The 13,981-nt window shown below is 44.2% G+C and overlaps 1 protein-coding gene and 1 long non-coding RNA gene across 6 annotated transcripts in view; one reads left to right on the top strand and one right to left on the bottom strand.

Moving 5' to 3' along the window:
- Positions 1-13,981, top strand: part of TSPAN4 (tetraspanin 4) — a 356,522-nt gene that overhangs the window by 282,928 nt on the left and 59,613 nt on the right. For all 4 annotated transcript variants that reach the window (XR_003260436.2, XR_010389543.1, XM_026108255.2 and 1 more), the window contains one exon: positions 2,817-3,008. Coding sequence is in view for 2 of the 4 variants with exons in the window: in XM_026108255.2 (XP_025964040.1) it covers positions 2,817-3,008 (192 nt within the window). In the remaining 2 variants the exon portion in view is untranslated. The remainder of the gene's footprint in view (positions 1-2,816; positions 3,009-13,981) is intronic.
- Positions 9,039-13,981, bottom strand: part of LOC112988041 (uncharacterized) — a 58,494-nt gene continuing 53,551 nt past the window's right edge. For both annotated transcript variants that reach the window (XR_010389546.1, XR_010389547.1), the window contains one exon: positions 9,039-13,049. This is a non-coding gene — a long non-coding RNA (uncharacterized LOC112988041). The remainder of the gene's footprint in view (positions 13,050-13,981) is intronic.

The raw sequence follows: 13,981 nt of genomic DNA, 5'->3' as shown, positions 1-13,981 counted from the left end.
GACCTAAGGGTGGGCTTGGTCCGTGGTGGAAGGGCAGTTTTGAAGAGCAGCTGAGAATGGCTTTAAGCGCAGCCGCTGGCTCCGGGGCGGCGAAGGGGACGGCTGAAGCGAGGTGGAGCAGCCCTCGGTTGCGTGTGCAGTCGTTTCCTAAGCAGCACTTTGTGCAAGGCGTTAGTTCGAGCCAGGTGGCTTAAAGCTCAGAGGGTCCCTTTGCCTGTGTCAGGGTTTGGTTAACAACCTAAGGAAGAGGTGCACGTTAGCTCTTCAAAAACAGAAAGATAATGAGCTGATAAGGAGCTTGATGTATTTTAGAGTATCTCTGTGTACAGCATGGTGAGATAATCCTGCCGACAAACTGACCCGAAATACGCAGCCCTGGTCTAAATGGGAACATCCACAGTCCCTGTTTTGCAGGAACCGTTGTCTGGTTTAGCGATGTTTTGTACCACCAGTGAATTCCCTGTTTCTGCAGACATGAATCACTTTGGTGGGGGCACAGGGAGTGGAGTCAAACATCCTAAGGGCAGCGATGTCTCAAGCGTTATGTATTCTACGTCAGAAAGAAATCAATGGGCAGTGGAGGAGCAGGCAAAGTGAGCCTTGCCTTTCCCCCGCGAGACCCACCTCCCGGAGCACAAACAGCCGTCGTAGGCAGTCGTGTCTGCAGAGCAGCGTGGCAGCACCGAGTGCCTGGAAGGTGATGAAGCAGACTCCCTCTTGCTGGAGCTACTGAAATGCTTCCTAACACAGAATTGGAGATAATAGCTAAATGTATTGCAAATGGATGCCTCTGCTGCTCCTGGGCATCTGCGCTCATTAGGCCTAATTGGGCCATTTGTGTGGCCTTGCTGGGCCTGCGGTTCAGAGGTTGATCCTGGGGCAGTACGTGGACCAATCTGTGGAGGCAAAAAGATGGAAGTGCTTTCCATCTCGTTCCTCAGCCAGGCTGGTGTTGTTCCTGGGAGCGTGTTTCAGTGGTCTGACCAGTTGGGGTTTAGCTTGGGCATCTGCCGCCTCTCCTTGGATGCTGCTCTGGAGTCCAGCAAACCTTCAGAATTTGATTCCCTTTTTAGATGCAGTTGTTTTTGCCTTGGCCCATGTTGACTGCTTTTGTTCATACCATCTGAGGTACACTAGGCACTTTTCTGTGGGTTACTTTCTTTAGGTATTCTTCCCCCTCCTCTCCTCTAGTTACTTTTCAGTCATTTTAGAGCATTTTAAAGATCATGGTCTGTAAATGTGTGTAGAGGGGAGGTATTTTCAGCATACACGGTCATGGCCTGGGCTGTCTCTTCTTGGTACTTACAGAGGGTGCTTTGCGAGAGGGTGAAGATGGAGATATAGGATGCCTGTATATGAACAGGCTCCTAATAAGATGATTCGAGTCCCAGGATCTTGGAGTCTGCTTTTTCTGAGTGGAGCCACGTAGTCTGATGCAGCTGAGGTACATTACAATGAGGTATAGCTTGACTCTTTACTTTTGAGCAAAATAGGCTGGTTTGCAACTGGGGACCAGTCCCACCTTCAGACGCAACCTTCTTTTTTGTCCCTTACTGAGGGGGAATTCAGTCCCATGCAGAGGAAACTTTAGCAATTAGTACTAAGAAATTGCCTTTGCTTTTGTGTTTCTCTTCTGTGTGTCATTTCTGAGGATTAGCTCTGCCCCAGGATTAGGTCTGTCTTTTCCCTTTTCTGGTTCATGAGCTGCCTTATGTTCATCCACTTTATGCAGACATTTAATTGATATGCTCCTATGTCTGACTTATTACTCTATGAACATAATTTCTTTCCTAGCCTTTAATTGATTTGGATAATAAAGGACAATTATAAAACTCAACAAAAATTGGTTATTTTAAAGGGAGAGCAGGAAAGAAAGAAACCTAAGTGACGCCCTGCCTTGTGACTGTGTAATAATGCAAAATCCCCTTTGGTTTAATTCTATTTAATTGCTCAGCTTTACTCAAATTGTTACAGTTCTGCAGGCTTTCTCTCAATTATAAGCAGCAGGCTGATAAATGTTTGCATTTTCTAAAAGTTCCTTGTGTATACGACAATTGTAAATTTTTTGGTTTTGTGGTGGCTGCACTGCAGTGTTCCCTTCTCCTTGCTCGCATGTCTGAGGAACTTTTCCTAAACCAGCCAGGTTCTCTTCTGAGGGCTCAATTATCAAACCAGTAGGCCACCTCTAGGAGTAAACATCTACTTTCCCTTGCAATGTTAGGGGGAGGAATCTCCCTCTGTCTCTGGCCCCTTTACCCTATAAATGAGCTCTCACTGATGAGGAAGTCTTAACCTTGGACAGGAACCAACTAAGAGGAGGTGCTGAGTGTCCTCCTAGGGCATTCTCTAGCAAGAGTTGCGTATGGCATGTGCCAGGGATGAACACGAGGTCCAGACTGCTTCAGCCCTTCTGGGCAGCTCTCTGAGGTACCTAGGCATGGCACGGATTGTCTCAGTGCCTTTGAGATCTGAATCATTGGGAATTTCTCCCTTATTCAGTGTCTGCTTTTCCACTAGAGAGGAGGAGACCTGATGTTTGAAACTGTGGCTTGGATTTGGTAAATTTGGGTCTTTTTCTTGAGTGTAGTATCTTACTATGTGGATCTGTGCGTGAGTTTCCCCTCTGTAAAATGATAAAATAATGTTTCTTTTCCTCCTCTGTTGTCTGTTCTACCTGGTGCTGTAGGGAAAGGATCAACTCTTAACTGAATTTGCCCCAGCAGAGCCTTCACACCACTGCAAAATCAATAATGATTAATATCTGGGGTTGCTTGGATACAATGACTGAGTTGCTTTGTTTCTCTTTATTTTCCCAGTTGGGAGGCTGTGGAATCCTTGGAGTAGGCATCTGGCTGGCTGTTACCCAAGGCAACTTTGCTACCCTCTCCTCTTCTTTCCCATCCCTGTCGGCTGCCAACCTACTGATCGTCACGGGGACTTTCGTCATGATCATCGGCTTCGTGGGCTGCATAGGTGCCATCAAAGAAAACAAGTGCCTCCTGCTGAGTGTGAGTATTAAGCGGCTATGCTGTTACAGTACTTGTTGTCTCAAGGTGTTGGTGCTGTTCCAATGCATGTTACAGAGCTCTGTATTTCAGCAGAAGTTGCCCGTTTGACATGGAAGAGAAGTGAGTCATGTTTGAGTCAGTCTTTGATGGCTCTGAGGAGCTGCTAGATCATTCCTGACCGTACTTTTAACTTATTCTTGGAGGATGAAACCTTTCAGAAAGGAAGGGTTGGTGGTTGTATGGCTTTCCTTGAACTCTTCAGAGGAGGAGAGATTTGCGAAGACACCTTTTGCAGTGTGCCCTTCGTTTGTTGTTTACTCGGCTTTGCTAGCTGTTTCCTCTAAATGTCTACTCTGGTGGGACTGATGATGTGAAGTCTTGGGCAGAAAGATCAGTGCAGATATGAAACACTGTGAAGAGACAAGCTAATTTTGGCTTCAACTGGAAATGAAGTGATTTGGACTTGGCAACATTGGTTTTGCCAATCATTAACTCTCAGAAGACTAAGATGTCAGGAAGCAAAGGTCACAGCATAAGGAGACTGCTGTGAAATGAAAGATTAATAAGGTGCCAGCTGTCCATGATTTAACTGAGGCTTGAGCCATTTATCTAATGCATTTTATCAAAATGTAACTTGATGCTGCTCAAAGTTGGACTGGCTTTGCAGTAGTGAGTGCTTGTTGTAGTTGGTGTTAGTGTGTATTTTGTGTCCTCCTCAGCTGAAGAGCAGGAGGTGAGTTACCTTGCTGTTCTTCAAGTCCAGGATTTCACAACAAGGTTCAGCAAATCTCAGCATGAAGTGAAGCTGGGGTTTAGTTTTGTGAGGTGGCAATTCCTCTGTCACATTATAAGGCTGTAGTTCAGGCTAAAAAGGCTGTTGCTCACTCTGTTTCTCATACCCGTTTTGCTCCCCTGGGAGCTTAAGTGTGGGATGAGGCACACAGTCCCCAAGGAAAATTCATCCTGTAAAAATCTTTAACTGACTGTGAGATCCAAGCTTGAAAAAGACAGAGGGCTTTTTCCAGACCTCTGCCATAATCATTTGTTTCTGGTGTTTTTTAACCAATAGAAGTCAGGACTAGTACATTTCTGTGGCAGATAGGTGCTTTGGGACTAAAATGAGCAACATAAATTAGAAAGTAAGGCAATGTTGTGAAGGGAAATTTACCTTGAGATAGTTGAAGTCATAATCTGAGGCTGAAAGTCCTGGGCAATTTTAACAGCCTTATATAAAGACTCAGTTTCTGGAGGAAGGAACTGGCCACCTTTATATTACTGGATTACAGATTCAGTGCCAATGCAGCAGGAGCCTGCAGACTGCTGAGTCTAGTGGTATAGCTTGTATGTGCAAAATTAAGCACCTGTTTGGGGCTTTTTGATCAATGGCCTAGCTCAGACATGACCAGCAATGAGCTGTGTCTTCTAATGTGTCAGGATCAGGTCAAGATTGGGCAGTGTGTCCTCAGCGCAGGATGAGTTTCTGCCTTTTTCCCTAACAGTTTGGCCCTCACCACTCCTTTTGACAATGGCAAAGCGTCCTGTGATCAGCTGTCACTGCTGCAGCAAGGGGGCATGTACTTAGTGAACCTTAGATGTTCATCTTTTTTGGGAGGTGCAAATGTCTGGGATTCATGCTCCTCCTAACACATATTGCAAAATACTCTGAATCAGTGCATGATGCGAGGACTTTCTTGAAGGATCAGACTAGGTAATGCAAAGGAATCCATTCGCTCAGGAATTCTCTGCATGGGGAATCAGGAAGCCTATCCATCTGTCCTTCCACTTGTGTACCCTGGCTTGTCAGTGTGGCCTCCATTTTATTCAGTGTTCTTCATTTCAAATGTGATTTAAGTTAGATGTGGTTACAGCTACTTTAATTCTGAATAAGCCTAACTATAGAGAGTTGAAATACACTTTCATTAGTATACTTTGAATTCATACTTTTTTAGTCCAGAATAGCTTTCTGCAGTATCCATTAGCTCTTACTTGCATTCGGTTAAATACCAATGAGATTTTGGGGCTCTTATGAGTTCTTCTGCCAAGCCTATCTCCAGTCTGTTTGCGAGGAAACTGGATAGTGGTAGGAGCTTCTGTTTCTGGGAGCAAAGCTTTATCGTATAGGTTTGTTCTTAGTCCTCCTTCACCCAGATCTGTAGTGTTCTTGTGTGGCTCAAGATCGCTGGTCCTACTTGGCTTGTGTTTGAAATGGTGGTTAGAAGTTCAAGACAGAAACATTTGGCTTTAGCCCAATCCCATTTTTCTAGGTAATGTAGATAGCAAAACAAATGCTCGAATGAAAGAGCTTGCTGAATATCAACAGCTGTGCTTTATGTGTGTGGTTGCCACATCAGCTCATCCTTTTCTTAGTCCATAGGTGTTCCCAACTGTGTGTTCTGCCAAAATGAATAGGATCTTTGTAGTGGTATTATAGATAGCTAAATTAACGTACGCCCCTTGTTCCTCAGTATATCTGCTTCTTCTTGTTAAACATCTCTGAGCATGCCCCTCTTCTCTGGCTTTGTAAGGGGACCGTTTCATTGCAGCTGGGATGTGAGAGGATATGCCATCCAGGAGAAAGCTACTAAGTATTGGCAATATTGTGTGTATTTACGACTCGCACTGTGTCATTGCAGGATCGAGTCCTTACACTCCTTTCCGTTTCTCCCAGGCCCCCACTTAACATCTAGCTTTGTTCCTGGTAACAGCTAAGACTGCTTTTTGAACTGGATTCATATGATTTCTGTCTCCAGAAGTTACTGCTGCAAATGGAGTAGGTCATCTTGCTTGTTTGTGATGTCACTGTTGTTTTTTTATGCAATGCTTGGTTTTGCTAACTCTTGCTTAGAAACCCTTTTTCCTAAATTTTTCTTGAGTAAAAAATACAATAGTTCAAGGGATTTAGGTGCCTCACTCCCATTTAATTTTGGTGAGATTTGGTTTCTTGCTTTCCTGTGGCTCCTTTTGGAAATAGGAGCTGCGATAGTACAGGGACAGAGAAACCAAAGCCTGGCCAGATAGGTATGTTTAGGGTGGGCTAATGGAGGGTTTTGGTAGTATGGGTAGTACTTGGTAATATGTTACACTACTTGCTGGATAATTTGATTCTCTAATTTGCCCTCTGATGCTTGGCCATCCCCAGGACTAGACCAATTAGGAGGCGGGCGCTGAACAAGCATAGGGAACTGGGAAGGATGGAGCTGGACAAGGTCTGCAGGCAGTTGAAACAGATCTGTGACGGGCTTAAAACAACAAAAAGCTCTTAACTGAATACTGAAAAGAAAAAAAAGAAGTAAAAGCTAGGATGTTGCGTCCCTTGTTTCAGAAGCAGTCTGTATGATACAGTCTGATGAAGTGAGACCTGGAAGGGACAAAAAGAAAAGGGGGTGGTATAAACCCCGGTGGAGGAGCATCCAGGGCTGCTGCCATGCTGTGGTGGTAGTTACTCAAGGTAACATCTATGCGTGAGAGCCAAGATGAGACGTTGCTCCCCCCAGTAGAACACGTGTATCTCCGAGTAGCAGGTTTCATTTCCCTCCCTCAGTTCGCTGCTTGGTATGTTGTGTGAGAAAGTCAGGGCTGTTAAATATAACCGTAAACAACAATAAAGATGATGTGCCTGTCATCAGAGTCTCCAGATGCTCTGTCCATACTGCGTGCCTGTCATCTCCTGCTCCAAAATTATGCCCTCGATCTCCTTTAAGACTCTCGTGACAGTACAAACTTAGGGACCATATGGACATGCCTGATGTATCCAAGAACAGTTTGGAGCTCCAGCTGCTGTTGTCTCCTGCAGTGCGCCCTGTCCTACTGTTCGGATGGCAGCAGTCTTTAGACCTGCGAGGACCGGAAAGGCAATTTTCCAGTGGAGCGACACTGAGTACAGCTCCGGCACCTCCTGTTCTGCGTCCCAGCAGCAAAAGAAAGAGGAAGGGATGCAGCAGTTGGGAGGGTGTTTGAGTGCTGCCAGAGTTGACAGGGGTGATTCGGAGGAATAAATTGGAAATACTGCAAGTACAGGAGGTGTAGGGTGGTATTGGAAGTCATAAAATGGATTTAGGGAGGGACCAGGGGAAGAAAAACTACCAGTGTGACCCAGCTGTGTGGGCAGAGCTGTCTGTGTGCTGTTGCCTTATGAATGGTGCTGCTGGTCCGCGGGGTGACAAGGGATGAAATTTCCTTAAGGAGTGTGCTTGAGTGAAGGAGAAATGAGCAGTATCGAGAAGACGTTTCAGTCTGTTTGTATTATGTACAGTAGATTGCGGAGCAGATGCGACTCTGATCCTGAACCTTGGTGCTCTCCATACGTGATGTTCATATCATGGTTGTCAGAGCAAAACCACAAGCTCTTCGGTGTTAGGCCGGCCTGATGTTAGATAGGAATGGTAATACTTCCTTGCCCCTGGCATGTGCTAGCCATGTTAATTGGAAAGAGGACAGATGAAGTGTCTTGAGTAGGAGAGGACAGAGGGAGAAGTCAAAGGCAGAATTTTACTTTTGTAAATGAGATTTTTGCATAGCTGGGTGTAATAGTGAGGAGTGATCCAAATTAACCCTGGGAAAGGTATTCAGGTGGTCTAAAGCTGCACAGTTTTATTGACTTGAATGGGTTGTCTGCTAGGTAAGGAGCTGGCACATATTCTTTATTCGGTGGCAATGTATAGCCAGGACAGTGCCTCAGTAATCCCTTAGGAAAGAGGCCTGTTGCTTTTTCTCTGCTTAGAGGAATAGAATACTATGAAAATCTAAAATAGAGCATGGAAAAAAGTAATTAAAGTAAACCTCAACCCTCCTATGCGTTCTGCAGAAATGTGCAGATGGGGTGAATTGCCCTGCTGTCATTTTAGGATCTCACTGAACAAAAAAATGTGTATTTACAATGATCCTTATTTGCTCCAGCTACAATATGAAGGCAGATAAACTCTTCCATCATTAGATTTCCCTCGGGAAATCAGAGGAACTAGCATTTCTTGAAATAAGTATACAGCCTGGTGTATATAATCTCACATCTCAATGCAGAGGCAAGCTGATGGGTGAAGCAGGCGAACAATGCTTTTTTTACTTCAATAAGATTCCTTTGACATTTCTGCTATTCTGGTTGCTGAAAATCATATAACAGAAGTTTCTTTCCTACAAGCTCTCCTGTAATTAGAAAATGGCAGCTTAAATCTGATGGGTTGGTTCGCTGTCCTGAACTGGTACCAGAGGTAATAAGCTAAGAGTCTGACTTGAGAAAGATAGTTTATTGACTTCCATTGATTTTTGTAGGTTTTTGATCATGCCCTACAGAATTATCTCACTGTACTGCAAACCTTTATAGGTTATCATGCAACAAAATTAGGAATCCGTCTTTGCTTCCTTTTGCAAAGGTGTCTTACAGTCTCAAGGTCTGTCAGAGACGTTAGCCATATCCAAGATCTTCATGTGGACTGGGAATTTTAGCGAAGACTGTTTAGTTTAGTGTAACCCCATTGCAATGCCTATGCATTTCAGCTGAGGGCAGTTCCTTGGGGGAGATGAGGCACCAGCTTGTACCACTCTAGCGCAACCAGTTGTGATGATTTGGTCCTAGTAGTGATCTCCCCTTTAGGCAGCCGCCGTGTGTATGTGCATGAGCATATGCATTTGCTCTGAGCTAAAGAATATCAAGCCTGATTTAAGTCCTTTCATCCCTTTCATGCTCAGATATCGGCCCGGTTGATCCTTAAGTGACTTGTGCTTTTGGCTAACTGCAAAGATGTGTGTTTAAGGAGCTGGATTGCCTAATTTGTATCTGTATTTTTCATACATGTTTAGCAGAGATCTATATTTGTATGCTTGCACTGTAAAGGGTCAGTATTCCATGGATAATCCAGGTCAAAAATCCCAGCTCTGGGTGTTAAATCATAATGGATTATATTATTTATTATTTGTATTACAGTATTCCTGGCAGGCAGCCCACGAGAACAGGACGCATGTGCACTCATTCATTGTAAGAGGCAGTCCTTGCCCAGTAGAACTTACCATCTACATAGATAAGACAAATGGAAAATGTTATTATCCTCATTAGACAGATGGGGAGCTGAAGTGATTTGCTTAGGTTGCACTGGGAGGTGGTGGGAGAGCGCTGAAGCAGACCCAAACTGTCTGAATCCCAGCTCAGTGCCTTTGGCCATTGACCCCTAACAAGTATTTAGTCTGTTTTCAAAATAATAATAACAATTTTGATTTCCCTCTTTGTATATATTACATCTCCGTGATGAATAAATATCCCAAAGCAAAGTTAGCTCTCAGTTTTATCTTGTTGAAAGTGCCTAACTGGCACAACTAGCCAGTTACCATGAGCTCCGCTGCAAGCTGTCTCCGTTAAGCTAATCAGCCTAAATGCAAAGTTACCTTCAGCTAAATGTGAAGCAGAGATTCAGAGAAACTGTGAGAAAGGGCATATGAGCAAGATGTAATGCAAAATTTTTTTGGGAAAAAAAAAGAACTTGCTATTTGTCCAGGAAATTATAGTCAGTGGTGAAAAACAGTATCAGGCCCTCCATGAGGGAAGGTCTTTAATGTCTGCTTGGTCATCGGAGCATATGCATATAGGCATCATGTCTGAAGACATTTGTGTCTTAAATAATAACTCATGTCCTGAAAAGAGATAAGGTCCATGGCCAATTCTTTATCTTGTCATCTGCTTTTGTGCCACTTTTTTCCCTTGGGATTTGGTACAAAGCACATGTTCTTCTGCTCCTGGTTGGGATGTGCTAAGTGGCCAATAGGCTTATCAAAAGAGGTAGAGAAAGGAGTCTGCTTGTGTGGTGACAACCTGAAATGGCCCCAAGTTAACATAGATGGCTCTCCACCACCTCTTGTCCATACAGGATATATCGGAAAGGGCAGGGATTAGACAAAATGCTGATGAACCAAAGCAGCTGCCGTCTTGGGAAGCACCAAATCTGGGTATGTCCTATCAGATCAAGCATTAGAAAAGTAAGAAGATGGCTTAGATCCATCCTGTTTTCCCTGACTCCTGATTTGTGGATAAGCCTGAATATTTTGGAGAAAAGCTGCAAGAATGACTGATGAGAAGGGGAAAGAAAAGAATCATTAACAGACAGATCCATGTGTTTGGCTTCATTTGAATGAGAACCTCATGTTAATGAGTGAGGAGTCCCGCACAGGTGCTGGTGTGAATAAGATCAGAATGAAACCACGATGATGCTAGGCCAGGATTGGCTGTGGAAAGACCTGATATTAATACATGTATCTGAATGACTTATGCAGACATCAAAAGGCTCTTATTTATGGAATAGTCCAAAGGGAAATCGAGTGCCCCTGATGTTTTGTACTCTGCCGCTGAGAGTTTTCTGGATTTCAGCCAGCTCATCTGTAAGTGAAACAGCAATAAAGAAAATGAGGAAGAAGTTAATGAGTGAGAAGAAAAGGAGAATAAAAAACCCACTGTTTTCAAGAGTGTCACTGCATCCAGTCAGAGAGCTGACAGCTGAAACTCTATCGGTGACAGGGAATTTATTTCCAAGCAGCTAAATGGGAAAGAAAATAGCCCATGAATGACTTCATCTCAGTAATTTTATGCTATAGACCAAACAGTAGATTCTGATTCCAGCTTAGCTCGTGAGTGTGCGTCTTTCAGCGGTCTGAGTGGCAAAATGGGGGAAATGCTGGCTGCATGCAAACCAGTGGCAGCCGGTGCAGAGACTGGGAAAGAGAAGCGGGACGCAGATGGGTTGGTGACCACTCGCCCAGCCTGAGTTGTGGCGTGTCGGATATAACCCTTCTCTTCTGCTTGATTAATTGGGGTAATCTATTAACTAGTAGTCGTTAGCAGTGTCTGAACAACGTCTGCTGCTAAAGCACTCTGTGCCAGGGTCCCCTGGAAGATGTGATCGGCAGCGGAGCGCTCCCGTTTGCAAAGTGAGTGATGGGCAACCTGGATGCTCCTTGCCAGTCCGAACATCCGCGTGGCCTTTGAGCATGGCGTTTGATTTTTTTTTTTCTTTTCCTAACAATAAAATTCTCTCCTTGGATAGTAATCCACAGCCTTTACAGAGCAGCACGTATGTTTATACTTCCAATCATTTATTTGCTATTTTAGGCATCTTAACACTGCTTCTTAAATTAAAGAGCAACACCGGCATTTTTCTTTAAGGACTTGAATTACCTAGACGTCAGGGGAAAAAAAATCCGGCTTTGGAGATAGGGAAGCAGAGGCTAGTTTGTGCAAGTTGGCATCCTTCTGCGATGCCTACAGACAGTATAGGAAGAGCTTCTGTGATGCTATAGACGTTTCAGTTTGCTGTAGGAGGACATAAGCAGCTGAAAGGTAAAATTAGGTAAGCCCTGCTGACTTGTCTGTTCATTTTTAAGCAGCCCGATGGTGGCAGGGCACCTGGGGCTGCTTTGTCCAGCAGCCAGACATGCGGGGCGAGCGTGGTGGAGGTCAGCCTTGCCGGCTCGGTGGCTGCTCTGCTCCCGCGGTGCTGAGCTGTCCCACCGCGGTTCACGCCAGAGCTCCAGCTGGCAAGAAATACCCCGGGGGGAGCGTTCAGGGAGCAAGCTCCACTTAGCAGACACATAGGTAATGTTAAGTCTGCCCAAAAGGTGCAAGTTTAGACACTAATTAAGTCTGCCTGTCTTTGTTACGGATGGAGAACACCGGATTAACCCCAGGCCAGAGCCTTTTAGTTGGCTTTTACATGAGCGGTGTTGGGAGCAATTGCTGTGTTATTAATGGAGAGGCGTAGCGGCTTGTAAGAGCCACTCTGATGTGTCCAGTCATGCTAAGCCACGCTTTACTTCACAGGTAGGCTGAGCTTCTGTCTTGACTATGTAGGATGAAGGTTTACACCTGATTTACACATCATCCCTCCGCATTATGCTTGCGGAAGAAACGCAGTAACCCTCAGGCAGAGTCAAAGGCCAGCAAGATATTTATGTCAAGAAATCATATTCTGTGGCCCTGCTAAATGGGCCTGTACCTGTACCAAACCTGCTCGTGTGATGGGACATGGCTACCTGGCTGATATTTGATGACACTTCCTTGATTTTTGAGTCGATTTTTGCAAAAGTTGGCAAATGACTGGAAATGCCACAAAATACCAATTAAAAGCCTGTGATATATAGTACGGGAATCTACACTCTCTCAGCTCGCACTTACGAGAGCAGTAAGACTGGATGCTGCCAATTGAAAGCAGTAGTGAGACTAAAATGAAACGCCATTAATCTGTATTAAAACTGCATATGTTCTATATCTTCCCAGAAATAATTACTGCAGGTTTCTCTCAGCCTTATTGATCAGCAGGCGTGTCTGCACATTCATAAAAAATATAGTCTAAACATAAACAGAGCTGTGCTATATATCCAGCAGGCGCAGAGCGTGCGAATCTTTGTCACAGCCGCGATGGATTAACTATTAAGGCTTTCAGAGAATAATAGCTGATGAACCAAATTTAGATACATGCTGTTTTCCTAATGGAGTTTCTGTTCATAAGTTTGCTCGTATACATTACTGCCTTTTTACAGTTTATGAGCAAACTTATCATTTTTATGCTGCACAAAAATGATCAGGAGGCTAAAGAGATTTACTTCCAAGGAGATGTTAAGCGAGCTAAATGTGCGCAGCGTGGCTGAGAGAGGGCTCAGGTGGGACATAAGTCTGCAAATATTTGAAGAGCCTAAATACTGTGAGCAGAAAGGAATTTCGCAGGGCGCTAGGAAGGAGCGATGGCTTGCAACTGCCAGAAGGAGATTTTGAGCTGAATGTCAGCAAAACCTTTGGAAGTGAGATGCTGAATGCGCTCTGGAGGCAATTGGTGGGACCAAGCTGCCCTTTCTCCCGCGTTGTGAAGTTCATATCTGAGATCAATACACTGGGATTTTCTTGACTCTAGTCCCGGTTACTGTTACTGTCTGGCTGCCGTCCTGTCATTTCCCGTTCCTCGCCCTGGCTTTTCTGTACAAATTTTGCAGGCTGCAGGAGGAGTCATTTCTAAGATACAAGTACAATTCCCATCACACTGCTGCTTCTGTTCTCCCCTCCGTCCTCAGTTCCTTGGAAAAGAAAATCAAAGAAAAATTAAAGAACTAAGTGAGCCTTTCGTCATGTTCCCGCTCCCTATTAATACATCAAATCAAGACGCCTTCTGGGAATTACGTGAAATCAAACTTCTTATGAGACTTAGTGGTATATTGAACACTTTTGCTCTCAAAAGTGGAAAAAATCCTCTTTTTTTTTTTTCTTGAGTGCTGATAAAATCTCCACCACATCTGATTGCATTTTGTGGAAGTCATGCACAGGTATGTAATGAAAAAGCTGTTCTGGAAAGCTCTCTAAAATATTGGGGGATGATTTTTGTGACCTAGTGCTTAGAAAGCCAGAGCCAACGTTGCCAAGCATTGGTACCTAAAAGCAAGTACATAAAGCCCTATTTAGGGGCAGCTGTTCTCCAGCACCTGCAGAAGACAGAGTGACTCTTGCATTGTTTTTGACCTTTTATAGGTGCTTGATTTTTTGGGTATAACTTGCAATAAATTCAGCAGTAGCTTGTGGTTTTCAGGAGCCTTTAGGTGCCCAGCTTTGTGCATCTAAGCCAGGCTCTGCTTTAGCTTGGTTAGGCAGCGGATGCTACACTTCTGCAGGGACTGCAGGGGGTTTTGAGAATCCCAACCATAATAATGTGGCAGTTGCAATGGGGCTGACATATTATTTCAATATGCAGAATATAATTTATGATAAGAGTAACAGGAAAATTATAGAGCATGTTAAATGCGAGGAAAGGTCTTCATTTGCAAGCAGCTTATTAACGTGTGACTGTTGTAAAGTCTCTGAAGTTCTTCTGACCTTAATGGAGCTCTGTGAATTTGCAGGTAAAGGTCTGACTGTGTGTATTTATTCAAAAAAAGGGAGAGTTCAAATACTGTTTACGCTTCCAGTATTAAAGATAAGATGCTATCCCTGCAGAGAAGGTTATGTGCAGCTGTGA

This window comes from Dromaius novaehollandiae, chromosome 5 (assembly GCF_036370855.1).
Source record: "Dromaius novaehollandiae isolate bDroNov1 chromosome 5, bDroNov1.hap1, whole genome shotgun sequence".
Classification (NCBI taxonomy): domain Eukaryota; kingdom Metazoa; phylum Chordata; class Aves; order Casuariiformes; family Dromaiidae; genus Dromaius; species Dromaius novaehollandiae.
Note: the sequence above shows the minus strand (reverse complement) of the source record. Positions and strands in the feature narration are given on the sequence as shown.